The 14,356-nt window shown below is 34.6% G+C and overlaps 2 protein-coding genes across 3 annotated transcripts; one reads left to right on the forward strand and one right to left on the reverse strand.

Annotated features, from left to right (window-relative positions):
- The first annotated feature begins 470 nt into the window (after nucleotides 1-470).
- On the forward strand, nucleotides 471-6,840 carry LOC121242642. Its single transcript, XM_041140552.1, has 5 exons — nucleotides 471-1,470; nucleotides 2,814-2,966; nucleotides 5,200-5,298; nucleotides 5,437-5,592; nucleotides 6,454-6,840. Exons 1-5 carry the CDS (start codon nucleotides 910-912, stop codon nucleotides 6,580-6,582), a joined length of 1,098 nt encoding a protein of 365 aa, XP_040996486.1. The 5' UTR covers nucleotides 471-909; the 3' UTR covers nucleotides 6,583-6,840.
- A 1,166-nt stretch (nucleotides 6,841-8,006) lies between these two features.
- On the reverse strand, nucleotides 8,007-13,069 carry LOC121242643. Of its 2 annotated transcripts, none has more exons than XM_041140554.1 (10): nucleotides 12,732-13,069; nucleotides 12,488-12,565; nucleotides 11,774-12,107; nucleotides 11,444-11,655; nucleotides 11,170-11,272; nucleotides 10,268-10,368; nucleotides 9,976-10,150; nucleotides 8,692-8,862; nucleotides 8,461-8,561; nucleotides 8,007-8,305 (listed from the first exon to the last, which is right to left on the reverse strand). In XM_041140554.1, exons 1-10 carry the CDS (start codon nucleotides 13,002-13,004, stop codon nucleotides 8,246-8,248), a joined length of 1,608 nt encoding a protein of 535 aa, XP_040996488.1. In that variant the 5' UTR covers nucleotides 13,005-13,069; the 3' UTR covers nucleotides 8,007-8,245. The 2 variants fall into 2 exon arrangements, with proteins under 2 accessions (XP_040996488.1, XP_040996487.1); XM_041140553.1 differs by having other exon boundaries at nucleotides 11,444-11,661; nucleotides 12,732-13,067.
- Nucleotides 13,070-14,356: the final 1,287 nt, after the last annotated feature.

The following is a 14,356-nucleotide window of genomic DNA, read 5'->3' on the forward strand; positions in this document are numbered from 1 at the left end:
CTATGTAGTGTCACTTAGTTTATTAAAAAAGAATTATATAAATATATTAAAATCAAAAGGGCATCCAAAAATACAAAAATATGAAAATTGAAATTCTAGGTTCCTCTATCTCTTCTGTGTTTATATTTTTATTTTATTTAATTTTTTTTAATAAACTACATGACGTCACATAAATGGTAAGTCTTAGATGATCTAGTAGCATTATTATAAAAAGAGAGGGAGAAAAGGAGCTTGTTTAATTTGTATTCCCTTTGTAACAAAAGAATTTTACCAGTAACGTTTCTCATTTTCAGATTTCTTTTCTAAAATGTGCTTGCTATAAATGTATTTTACAAAACAATTAATATTCCTTCAATTCGTAGACCGTTCATATGCCTCGAATGGCTGCGCAGATAGGGGAGTGAAGAATAGATTAATTACCTCCTTGTTATAAGTGAGTGGTAAGCATCAACCTTTTTAGTTAGCTTGAAAAGCAAAAGAAAAGAAAAAGAAAGCAAAAGCTAAAATTATTCACAGATTGCATAGAGCTTCTCTCTGAGACTCCACTGTTGGATTGATGATGGCATCTACCCATGATTGACGATTCCAGCAAAGAAGACAATGCAGGCCCACCTAACAAACCCCATAAAACAACAAAAAAAAAAAAAAAAAAAAACGAGAAAAGACACTTCCTCTACTGTTTCAAATCTTTAAAGAGGAAAAATAAAATAAAATAAACTAGCCCACAAAATCTATTCTATTCCCTGCAATAACTCAAGTCTCTCCCGTCTCCCTCTCTACTCTGAAGAAATTGATTTCTCACGCTCCATAGGGCCATTATTCCTATTACTCTCTCAACTTCTCCTTCCCATTGATCCAGAAAAACGCAAACTTTCTTTCTCTTTCCCTCTCAGCTTCTGTGTAGAAATCATGCCTGTTATTGCAGAGGCCTCATCAGGGGCAGAGCAAATGAAATGGAGGAGACCCAGAAGTCAATTCCACCATCCCATTTCGGATATGGATCCTCCCATTCAAGACTCGCAAATCCCTTCCATTATCCAATCCACTGGCTCCAAATCTACCATCTCCTCCCTCCTCTCCACCTCCGCCGCCACCACAAGCGAAACCACACCCACCACCAATAGCAACAGCAAGAAAAAGAAGAGCTTTTCCTCAGCAACGTTTAGGGGCATGGGGTGCAAAGCCTCGGCGTCTCATCAGGTGTCGGTTCCAGCGGTGATTCGGGGCTCCGCGGACTGGGAGGGTAAGAAGAGCAGGAAGAAGAAGAGGAACAAAAATAAGGACAAGGACAGTAATAAGAGCCATCAGAGAGGTGTGTTTGATGGGTCTAATTCTATAAATTGTATGGATGCTCAAGATGTTTGGTGTGGACCCGGAATTGGGTTTTCGGCGGAGGATTGCGCGGTGGCACGGAGGAATGCTTCCTCTGGGAGAGGCAAGATTGATGGGGAGAAGATGACTCATAGGGAGGTACTAGTCTTTTTTTTTTTTTCAAATATCTTCGTTGCTTTTCTTCTCTCTCTAATATTGTTACTTGTGGTGTCGATGCTGAAATTACCTAATGTTACAGTACATGCATTTCTTTTATGGGTACATGCATTTTTGTGATTCCTCATCCTTTTCTTTTTCTTTTCTGGGTGGGTACTGGATTTTAGTCATTTTCTTGAGTTGATTTTGTACGTAGAAATGGCTATTTGTTGGGTGCTCTGTCTGGGTATGCTGCGTAAATGGTGGTCTTCATTATTATGCGGTTCAAACATTTTATTGATATGTTAATTGGGTTGTCTGTATGCACAAGTTTTGCTTTCTGTTTGGTTCACAATTTAAAGAAGAAAATACACTTAAGAAATTAATGGAGCAAAAGTAAGATCTTTGTGAGTTGGAGCCAAACCCACTTATCTAAGAGAAGAAAAGAAAGGAAAGACCGAAAAAATAGAATGACTGGAGAGAAAATAGAGGAATGTGTACACAAGATTTGCAATAAACAGCTTGGAGAGAGTTGCTTTGCTGTGAATTCCAGATTTTTCTAATCGCTTTGCTATTTTTTAATAGTTTTACTTTGTTGTCAAGATGGAATGCGTCGTTCCATTCGTTAATGCCATCCTCGTTCTTTTCATAAATGTTTCGATACTCTTTTTTTTATGAGTATAAATGTTTCGATACTTAACGATTATTTTGGTTTTGGAAATAAATTCTATGGCCGCCTATTTGTTAGTGAAGCATTTCAGTGAGGCTTTCTTGAAATTTTCTCCAGGATTTTTTCAAATTTTCAATGGGGAACTTGTTTTTATTCATTTTGAATTTTTTAATATTTTCTGGTGTTTATTACTTATGTGCATGAAAACTTCTCTGCTTTGGTTTATGGAACTTTTGTGATTTTTTTTGAGTTTGTGAGTATTTAATTCTTTCCTTTCCCTGCTTATCCAAAGAAATAAAAAATTCTTGCCTTGCCCCATATTTAATTGCTGCTGCGTGCCTTATGGAACTAAGTCACTATGTTAATTTATTTAGTTTTTAGTTTGTACTTTTGTATCAATGCGTGAGTGCATAAACTTCCATAGTGCTGCTAATTGTATTATTTAATGATGTTATCCCTGTGGATCCTGCATTGTGAGGTCGCCACCTTAGTAGACTCCTATAAGACATTCTAACAGGTGGTTCAGTTAGAGGAGCGCATTCTCTTCCTTTATACATAAGTTGATTCATTAATGTGGATATATGCTCACTTTTTTATCGGATTGGTTTCTTTTATGTTTGATCTATATTGGTTTTGTTTTGATTTTGCTTGATCGGCTCTTCATCTATCTTGGCAGCGTCCCTATTTATCAAGGCGAGCAGTGATCCCTGAACCTATATCATTTATGGATTCTGACCCTGACTACATCTCTACACTCTCCAGATCGGAGGTATATGGAACTAGGTATTACCGCCATGCTCGTCACCCTTCTCCTGATGGCCTTGCTGAGGTTTGTTCATGTTCATGCTCTCTTTGTTCTGTATATGTATTTCTTGGAGATGCTGTATTTTGTTTATCTGTTCAACCTATCACACTTACACTCTCTTGCCTTACTGTTTCAGTTGTTGCTGGTGAAATTATGACTGTTATTTCGAAGTTATTTATAGGAAACGAAACAAGGGTCATCCCACCCTCTCCCATGGCAAAAAAAAAACAAAAAACAAAAAAGGGAATAACTGAAGAAAATAGGATGAAGGGAAAGGGGGGGGGGGGGGGGGGGTGTGAATAAAGGGGTGGAAGAACATTAAGTCATTTACACCAAAAAAAAAAATGCATGTGCTTACAAATAATTCTAAGAGTCTGAGTTGATGATTGATCTTCCTATATTATATTCAAACTATTGATAATGTGGACCTTTATGATCCCCATACAGGATGATGATAATATAAATAATTTGGAGAAAGAAAGAGATAAGGCTTGAGGGGTTAGGTCACCTACTTATCCCCTATTTTCCCATTATTTTCTAAAGTCAACGCTAAAAATTGTTAGAGTGAACTTGGTTATGGTATAGATTGTATTCAAGCTTTGTGTAGGAATTGATTCTAAACACGTGGTTTTTTATACTTTTGAGAGAGACAGACAGACAGACTGACAGAGAGAGAGAATGAGAGCTATTATAATATACTAGTATCACAAGTGACAGAATGGCCTTGATTAACAGATAATACTATTGTATTATTGGCATCTTTCTCTACCATGGTCTATATTTGAATAACATATTGAAAAAATTAAACCAATTTGCTTTCTGAATGAATTTAAATCATTTTCTTAATGTTGAGTTGACTTTTTTGTTTTTGTCTTCAGTAAACACTTGGGTCTTAGGGTGGTTTTTTAAATGGTAATGTCGCTGGAAAAGCAATAAACAGAAGGATTTTCCACTGATATATATTAATTCATTATATTGCTCTCTCTGCTACATTGGTTATTGGCATACGTTAAATATTCAGAGCTAAAATTTGATAACATATTGCATTTCTGGCTTTTAATAAGTATTATTGTTTTTTAATCAAGGAATTATCTACAATTTATGATACACCTTGCTACATCTAACATCTGATGTTAGTACATGTATATTTTATTTTTCAGTAGTTTTTACAGAGTAGAAATTTTCTCTAACCCAATACCAAACATGAAGCAGAACCATCTTGTCTTGTTAAAAGGTAGTATGTCCTATTACTGTAGAGAGCTTGACTCCTTGAAATTCTGTAAGCAGTTTGAGATGCTAAAGTTTTAATATACCCATTCATTCATTATTTAGTTTGGATTTAATTTATGTATACATCATTTACATTAACCATTACCTGTCCTTACAATTAAAAGATGGATAAATTTTGCTTCATAAGTAGGTTTCATGTCTTGGTTCTTTTGTCCTTCATGAGAAATAATGGACTTCATTTCAATATATTTCTGTTCAGTAAACAAATTTGCAGCCCAGATGTCTATCGGGTTATGGCTTTCAAAGTGGAAGCATACTATTAGAAGTCAAGGAAAATGATAAATTTTAGTGAGCAATATATCTTTTATAGTGGATTATGTCATTGTGGGGTCATTTAAAATGGTCTGGGAGAAGTACATAATTGTTACCGTAATCTGTGGATATTTGTTGTGTTTGTTTAAAATTGTTGATGAACAACTTTACCCAATAGAATCAGGTTAAGGATATGTTCTCCTTAAAGTATGATTTTGGAGCTTCATCAGCAGTCTTTTAATGTGATGCTGAAACTGAAAGTAACAGACATTATATAAATATCATTTGATATTGATTTATGGCACTGTCAGAAATAGTTTGGATGCTATAACCGGTCCTTCTGTTGAATATAATGATGAATGTTAGTTTTTGGTTGAAGATTATAAATGGATTGGTTTATAAGCAATCCTAATCTCGTGGATCTTATTCTGGCATCTATATATCATGCTTTTTTGAGTATCTATTTATACCAATGTATCTTACAGATAAGGATTGCTTATAAGTTGTCCACAATGGATTTACATAAGTTGTCACTCTTTAGAGTAGTGATATAAATTAATGTCTTCATACATTTTGGTGAAGTAACAAATTTATAAAGGAAGGCTTCACGTTAGATGTAATTATACTGTACTTATCCAAAAAACAAAAGATGCATTATATTTTAGCCAAGATCATGTTGGATTTAAGCTGCATTTGAATTTGCTGGCTGATGCAGATTATGATGCTCCAGAATAGTCTACTAATGGGGGGAAGATTAGATGCACATGATCGATATAGAGATTGGAGACTCGATGTAGATAATATGTCATATGAGGTTTGTTGTTTTTACCTATAGCCTCCATCTTCAATGTATAGTCTTCACCCGTATTCTTAGATCTCCTTATGTTACTTATATGTGTAAGATCATCTTGTGCATTATCTGATAATTCCCTTGTTTATGTATGGCAAGCAGGAATTGCTTGAGCTTGGTGAGAGAATTGGTCATGTGAGCACTGGGTTGAAAGAAGAAGAAATAGGCCGCTGCCTCAGGAAAATTAAACTCTCACTTGCAAATGATCTGTCACCACATTTGTCTAAGCAAGCAGAGAGGAAGTGCTGCATTTGCCAGGTGAGTTGTAGCAACTTTTTGCCTGATGCTTGCAAACTCCTTGTCCTCCATCGAATCTGCCTTAAATCTTAGAGTGGACTACAGAGGATTCATTGGGAAAACAACGGAATGCTCACATTTGAGTTACCGTTCATAATGAACAGTGCAATGAGCAGCAACTTAAATGTGAGCATTCCCTTTTTTTCCCAGTAAATCTGTCCATTTTCCTATCAATTTCCTAAGTGCATGTTTGGTATTATGGTGGGTAATATAGCTTTTAGTTTTAGGGCTTTTAGTTGTAGAGCATGAGTAATAAGCTCTATTATTAAAAAGATATTACTGTTTGGTAACCATATGTCTAGAGAACTTTCAAACATGTTACATTTGTTTGAAAACAATATAAAGAATGTCATTTCTACCTCAAAAAACACTTTATATCCTTGATAGAAATCAAATCTTATAATCAAATAACAATGAAAATAGTCTAATAAAGATTTTCAGGAAGTAAAATGAAAAAAAAAAAATCCCTTCAACGATGTATAAGTAAAATAGTAATACAATTACGCTCAATATTCATAGGGCAAAGGGCAAAGCTGTAATTATTATTTAAAAGTTGTATGGGTATTTTCGTCCATTGACAGTCTTCTTTAAAATTCGAACTACGTTCCAATGTACCCGGAAAAACACGTTTGAGAAAAAACATTAAAAATGCTTTTTCTGAAATGTACTTTTTAACTTTTTTGAGATTAAAAAGTATTTTATAACAATCAAACAACCTTTTTTTTTTTTTTTTTTTTTTTTTTTTTTTTTATCATAAAAGAACTTTTGCAGCTATTTAAGCATTTTTTACAACCAGGCTCTAAATCTTATTTGTGCATACAGGAGGAATATGAAGCAGATGATGAGATGGGCAAACTGGATTGTGGACACAGCTACCATATACAATGTATAAAACAGTGGCTCACACAGAAAAAAGCTTGCCCTGTCTGCAAGGCTGAAGTGCTTGCTTGATGCTAAGATTGGTGGCAGACTTTTTAGGGCTTCTTCATTGCTGGTCTTTTTTGGACACTGCTTTTCTTTTTCCCCTTTACTCTATGTATAGATTTCATTTCATCCAATACATGGGCAAGAAATGATTCTTTGGTGTGAAGCTTCAGCCCATCTTTGCTTGTGTTGATACAAATGGCCTGTGTGGCAATCTGGCAGATCCATGTTAATTGACATTATTTTGAATGAAAAGGGCACTGGTAATATCATACATTACGGATTGTTCTTTTCTTATTATCTAAAAGGATAATATATGAAAGCTTTCTAAGAAAATCAAATGGAGGAATCGGAATGTTGGTGTCAATGCATTTTGAGGATGGTGTGTGTGATTATGGTTCAGGCATGCCAGCTTCAAACGAGAAAGGAAAAGTATTTGTGCAGGCCTTGGGCGTGCAGACCTTTTGAAAATGGATAATGCTATTTGGAGTCTGGACCGATATTTTTAACCGAGAAAGCTGACCGACAAATGTAAATACATTTTCTTATTTCTTATTTTTGTTTTTATTTCAACCATTTTTTATATATTTTTAAACATTTTAAAAAAATAAAAAAATATATGTATCAATTTATTAATAATCACTTCCTAAACTATTAAGTTAATAAAAATAAAAATAAAAATCACAATTGATCAATTTTATCGGTCTAAATAACATTTTTCTTAGAAAAATATGACTCATTTAAAAGAATCCAATTTTTAATTATGACTCTTCCTTTCTTCGAAGTGACAGGCCATGCCCTAAGCTCGCATATAGTCTTAGAAAAAGATAATTAATTGTCTTCCTTTTTTAGTGAAAAAATTCCTTTATCGCAAATTATTTGTGGTTTAACCTGCATCATCCTGAGCCTGTATTGTCTATCTCCCCACATGGTCTACAAGTTCCTTGACTTCTTTCTATAGAGGTTGCCGCCCGGAGTCTAAAAGCTCTTCCCAGATAATATTTATCATGTCAGGAACCTCTCCATGACAGGCTCTTTAGACCTATCAAGACAGGCCCTTCAGACCCATCTTTGTAAAATAAATCTCGGTGCCTTATACCGCACTCTCGAAAGTTTCTCTATACAAAACTGGTTAAATTGTTAATTTTTCACCGGAAAGTATGGTCTCAAAGAATTATTTGCACCCATCCTGATAATTATATTATATATAATACATGAGATATTTAGGACAGTTTATGATAATATCCATCACTCGATTCACTTCTTCCAAAATTTCAGCTGAAAATCACTTTGCAAATTTGAGCATGCCATGCCATTCCATTTCAGAATCATTAAGGAAAATAAAATAAAAAAGAGCCTGTAAAGAGAAGAGAACTACTGATGAACGTTGCAAATGCAACACCCTCTTTCACGTTGTTTTTTTCTCTTGTAAAGAGAAAGGTATAATAAAATTCTTGTAGAACTGAGATTTTATTTTATTTGAATTCTATTGTTATATCTTTTCAAGTGTCGTATGATATTTACTTTACAACAAGGTACATAATGGGATTAGATACAACAACATACACAAACACAATCTTCCTCTATAACTCTGAAGGGGCCTCCTCTCTTTGGAAATCTTCTCAGTTTCACTTCTATATGGACAAAAGAATGGAACCAAATCTCAAGTAGAGAAAACAAAATGAGGAAATCAAATCGTGTCATGGCGACTGAGAAATTCAATAATGCACGGATACACTTGATCGGCTACCTGCATCAGAAAAGGAAAGGATGGCCCGGTGGGGGGCGGGGCGGCGGGGGGAACACAAATAAATTAACTGATCAAACCCCATCTCGTACAATAATTCTTATAATTTCCATTAAACACAAGTATTTATCAACCTAGAATGTAAATAGGTCACATACCAAACGACCTCCCACTAGATCATAGTGAGCATAATGTGGACCCCCAGGTTCTCCAAAAACTTTGTAAGCAACCAAATCTTCAGAAATCATCTTCACAGTCTCTGTTTCATTTGTATGACTTATTATAAGGATACAGATAAAAGAAGAGAAAATAAAAACCAAAAAAGGGAAAGGAAATTAATTGAAAACTGGCAGCCCCTTATAGGAGCCAATATATGAACTAAATTCTACCATAGACAGCTTCGGGTGGACAAATTAGATCTTGGTCTCCTGCAAGTGCTAAAATAGGGACATTGGTTTTGTGTAAATGATCCTTGTAGAAGAAAGTTCCACTCCTGTCACGTAAACCACCCTTTTGGAAGGCTGTTGTCAGCTGCAATAGAACTTTGGCAGGTACTGTACCTGAAAATTACATCAGATTGTCGATCAACCAACAGTCCCCATATTAGGGAGGGAAAGAAATTGCACAGGCAATGTTGATACAGAGATGATACTGAAAGTGGTGCAAGGAGAAATTAGTAACTTCATTATGCCAAATTTAAGCTAAAATAGTCCTTCAAAGAATCGTGCACAAACTCATGGTGCAAGAACAGCAAAAAGGGCGATGATATAGAGAAATTATAAGTTCCTGCTATGTCCTCTCAACAAAGATTTTATGGAGAAACGAAGAAAAGTTTGGATCAAGAGAACAGACAGCTTCCTGGTTTTGGGTGCGATTCTCAGGGACAGCCCATCATGTGGACCAAACAAACAGAAAATACTCAAAAAGTTGGAAGTATTCTTTGCAACAAGAAAATATCTTTGTTCAGAAAGTTAGAGTGGCAGGTCAGATGTCTCCCTTCATGGAGCCCTACCCTCCCATGGGTTAAACCAATTTCCCCTCAGGCAAAGAAAGGAAAAACAGGGAGAAAGGAGCATGCCAACAATCATGTTCAATTGACTGCAAGAATTAACAACAGTACCTACCTACAAGAAGATGCCTCACCAATCGTTTAAAATATTCTTTCGGCAATTAATAGCATGAATCATGCAATAATGTCATGGCAATGTAACAGCCGAATATCACATTTCAGCATAGCGGCATTTCTAACTAGGAAAACATTAAATATCAAAGGAGAAATTACAGTTTGCACCTGCATACTACCACCATTTTGAAATATGCACCATAAATTACCAAACTTCGCAAAAACTTTATTGAAAAAAAAGGCATTCACCTTGCACGCTAAAATACCAAATTCTGGCAAATGGCATCCTAAATTAAGATCTGACCATTAAGATTGTGATGGATGCTCTTTTTATCAATGTTAACGTTTAGATCTTAAGCATGGGTGCAAATTGATAAAACTCAGTAGCTTACCAGTTTTGATAGTATAGTGTGCAATTTTCTCCTTTTTTTTATCCCTTAAAAAAAGGGGAGAGTTTAAAAGTGCTGAAAATTCATAGTAAATTTCAAAATGCACTTTGATGAGGAGCAGTTATGCAATTTGTCAGTAGAAGATACAAAACTGTACTTACAAAAGTTGTTCAAAACAAGTTTTTCAAACAACTTTGGATGCATCATATCCTGAGCTGAAATTTGAGGATTTAACCAAGACAAAACATAAGGAGGACGAGAAGCAAGAGGATGGGCAGCAGAGAGCAATCCCCCAATTGGAATGACGGGAACTTTTAGAGCCTCTGCAGGGTCTGCCTGTGTAACACAGCGAACCAATATCAGCTTCTCGTGGTATTTGGTTTACATTGATCTATTACTCCAAGCAAAACAGTAACAAGGTATTTAAAACAAATAGCCTGTCATATCACTTGCCAGAGGCAAAAGTAATTTGAGTGATGATTTTGAAGACGTGTAGTCAAGTGAAGAAGCCAAAGTAGCAACTGATGCCAACCCAGAATTCCTTCCTTCAGAGCCTTTTATGAAACAACACATTTTAACATACAAGAGAAAATATAGTCAGGAAACAATATGCCACTGCAGAGCCAAATTTGAAAATCTTTATATTTTATTTAAACAAAAAAAAAAAAAAAAAATTATGAGCTGATATGTCTCTCAACAAAACCTGATTTGACACGTATAACTTAATTTTAAAGATGTGACATTGCAAAAAAGTCGCTAGATGAAAGAAACAAACTCACACCAGAAACATGTAAGTACATAAGCAAATAATGAATGCCGTCAACTAATGATGTTATTTAAGTAAGAAAAAGTTCAATAGAACTAAGAGAAAAGATATTTGCAACCGTGAATTGTGCAACTGCCACGTAATCGCTTTGAAAAAAGTAAATAAAACATGAGACCCACATGAAAAAAATTAATTTTTTAATAGTGGACCCCACTCTTTTTCAAAACGATTACACAGCGTTTACGTGCTTCACGGTTATATATATAATTACTCTAAAACTAAACAGAAATAAGCTCTTCCTGAATCAGACTCATGCAAATACCGGCAGACTTGCACTTGTGACTCTTAGCATCACACAAAACAATGGCTCTCTTTAAAAACTAAACAGATACATGCGCAAGGGTACTCTTATATATAGTGAGTGTGCTCATGAGAGAGAGAGAGAGAGAGAGAGAGATGAGAAAAAAGTACAGAAGTTGAAGCCAGAATTGATAGAGACTAAATAAAATTTTCAAAAAAGATAAAAGTCATGCAATCAAGGTAGGTAACTAACGTCAGAACAAAATGACATGTTTAGTTGTCAACTTACAGCATCGAGACAGCATCGCATAAAGCAAGATACCCCCCATTGAGTGACCAATTGCAAGTAACTTTCCATCCTTTGGTTCACAATGATTCTTTATGTACTCCATCTAAGATGACAGGAACTAAAAATTCAGACACTCATTCAACTAGTTTTATTTATAAATTTAAGGTATAATGGTGATAGAAAAATGAGATTTCAAGGTAGACGATGATCTGAAATTATCCTATAAGCAAATGCTAAGATCTGAATTATTTGCATTGAAGGAATGTCACCTCACCACAGCAGGCACGTCCTCTTCCAAGTAGTGATCAAAGTCCCAATCGTAGTTTCCAATCAAGTCCAGTTGCATCTGTAATTCATCCAATGTTGTAGAAAAACGCTCTTGGAAGTCCAAAAACTGTGTCGGAACTGGCACTTGACTTTCTTCAATGACATTTGCAAGCCATTGACTCAAGTCCCTAAATTGGCTGGCAACACCAGAGTTTTGTCCTGCTTCTAGAGAATATGCAAGCTTAGTCCCGTCCCATCATAAAGTCCATATAATGAGGATAGACTAAAATATTCTAAACTTTGATTGGATCAGTTAATATAAACTTTGTTAACTAACCTTCATTTAAAAAATCTGAAAGTTTCTCTGATAAACGCAAGAAAGTTTCCCTAAATTTGGTAACTAAATTCACGTCATTTGATTTAGAGACAGTCCTTTTACTTTTCCCATTGACAAAAGTGATGTCAGAATCAGCAAAAGCACCAGAGTCATGGGTAGAATGTCTTTCTGAAGGAAGCACATCCAGTCCATGCTTAACCGAGGAATCTCTCATGGCATTGAGAGGCTGCTTAATTTCCCCAAAGTCCATTCCACGCATGCTCAGCCCAGCACCGCGAACTTCAAGAATCCATGTATCAAATCCTTGGCCAGACATGTAGCGTGCAAAAGAGGACTGCAAACAATTTACATACATCACCATTAAGACCTCATACTGTGGTAATGGAGAGATTAGATATCAATGATTTATACTCATCTAAAGACCACAAATCCCTAATACGGAAGCCCTAAAAAAAAGTCAAAATATGAAAACCGTCAAGCTATCCAATAAATATAGAAGCTGCTTCAGTTCTGAGTGAAATACAAAACTAAGAAAAGAAGCATGCTGCTCCTGCATACATTCATACTGTGTGTGATAAATTGAGTGTACATCTGAATATTTGAAAAAATAAAATAAAAGATTATAGAAACAGGTAGGTAATTTAGGCTTACAATGAATAGATTAAAACAAAAATCCTTACTAGATTTGAAATGAATAGTAAAAAATACACTAACCTCAGGGGAGAGATCATATCCAATAGCATTGGTCCCAACCCCGGACAACAGCAACAGGGGGTGATTCCTAGGCCGCGCCTGTATAGATATATAGCCAAATTATATTTCACAGCCGAAGAATTCGCTTATACGAATTCAAATACGTTCCTGAATGCGTTAGACACATGCGCATACAAAGCATAATCAAGCACAAAATACAAGAAGAAAAAAATGGAAAAGAGAGAGAGAGAGAGAGAGAGAGAACCTTATGAGAAGGAAGGTAGCGCCAGAGAGCGAGGGTCCAATCGGAGTTGGGAACAGAGACATAGTGTAATTCATCGGCGGTACAGATCGACGGCTTCCAATCGTTCTTCTTCCTCTTCTCCGAAGCGATGTCATATAACGACGTCGGCCTCACCGGCGGGAGGAGAAAATGCGGGACCCGACGATGCTCGGGTATTCGCCTTCTCCGGTCGGGATAGAAGCAAAATCCGGTGGCGGTCCGGTACAGGGAAAGATCCGAATAGGAAACGGACATTTTAAAAAATCTGAGTAGACAGGAAATGGGTACGAACTAGAAACTGTTTCGGGGTGGATCCATTAAAATGTGACACAAGTCAATCCGTCACGTGCTTATCCATATCCATTTGGTCGTCCACAATAATATTCACAATTTCCTCCCTAATGGATAATTATTTGCAGATAATTCAAAGATGCCACGTAATGTTATCATCTCACAACAACCTACGTATATTCATACATGCCATAATGTGCACTTAGGAGCATCAGAAATATTCTCAACCGGTAAAACGGTTGAGTATTCGATCTATTTATTATTATCTTATAATGTAATATTAAATGATAAGTTTATAAATAAAATATAATAAATAATTTTTAATTATTTAATATCACATCATATGATGATAAAATGATGATAGAAATTTGAATAATAAGTAATATTACTCATTCAATGATATAAAATAATCTCACAAATTGACATGATTTCATATAATCTGTTAGATTTATTTTATAATAAAAAAAATTTTATAATCTGACGAATCACATGAATAATTCATATCAATTTATAAAATTATTTGTATGTAATCCATTCATTTCCCTTCTTATAACGAAAATGATACCCTTACTGCACTGTACTACCGGTCTACTACCAGTTTATTTTTTTAAACTGCACGCTCCCTTCACTTCGAATTTGCTGTCAATTTTACCATTTCCACTTTCTACACATTTTCGGTAAGATTTGAAATAAATAAATGGACTTAATTTTTTTTTTTTGGCTTTTGTGCTACGTCGACAGTTAATTGGTCCTTTTTTTTGTTATTTTTTTTACATATGTTTTTTTACACTTTTAAATATATTTAAAAAAAATAAAAAAATCACAATATTATTAAAAAATACTTTATTAATAATTAAGTAAAAAGAAAAATAAAAAATTTCGACAATAACACCGAGCTGTAAGAACTAATGATGAGAGTATTATTTTTTTTAAATTTAGGACGGCACTACAGCTACCGCTGATTTTTAATTATTTTAGTGTGTTTTTTTTCTCATTTTTTTTACATTTATTTTTTTAACAGTTTTAAATATATATTTTTTTAAAAAAATTCACAATATCATTAAAAAATACTTTCATAATCTTAAAGTAAAAAAAAAACAAAAAATAAATAAATAAAATGCAAACGGTAGCGGGAGGACTAGCATTATCCTTTTTCTAATATAAATTTCACATTTCTAATATACGATTGAGCATGTTCACTAGTATAAATTTTATATTTTATTTTATTTTTATTTTTATTCATATTTTTAAAAAATAAAAAAATATATTAATACTCTAAAATTTATTTCCTTAATTATTAAATAAAATAAATTAAT

This window comes from Juglans microcarpa x Juglans regia, chromosome 8D, assembly GCF_004785595.1.
Source record: "Juglans microcarpa x Juglans regia isolate MS1-56 chromosome 8D, Jm3101_v1.0, whole genome shotgun sequence".
Taxonomy (NCBI): Eukaryota; Viridiplantae; Streptophyta; class Magnoliopsida; order Fagales; family Juglandaceae; genus Juglans; species Juglans microcarpa x Juglans regia.

Coding starts and splice junctions, on each gene's coding strand:
- LOC121242642 (XM_041140552.1), top strand. CDS start 910: ATGCCTGTTATTGCAGAGGCCTCATCAGGGGCAGAGCAAATGAAATGG. Junction 1,471..2,813: donor AGAAGATGACTCATAGGGAG/GTACTAGTCTTT, acceptor CTATCTTGGCAG/CGTCCCTATTTATCAAGGCG. Junction 5,593..6,453: donor GGAAGTGCTGCATTTGCCAG/GTGAGTTGTAGC, acceptor TTGTGCATACAG/GAGGAATATGAAGCAGATGA.
- LOC121242643 (XM_041140553.1), bottom strand. CDS start 13,004: ATGTCCGTTTCCTATTCGGATCTTTCCCTGTACCGGACCGCCACCGGA. Junction 11,662..11,773: donor TTCAGATTTTTTAAATGAAG/GTTAGTTAACAA, acceptor CATATTCTCTAG/AAGCAGGACAAAACTCTGGT. Junction 8,306..8,460: donor ATCTAGTGGGAGGTCGTTTG/GTATGTGACCTA, acceptor TTTCTGATGCAG/GTAGCCGATCAAGTGTATCC.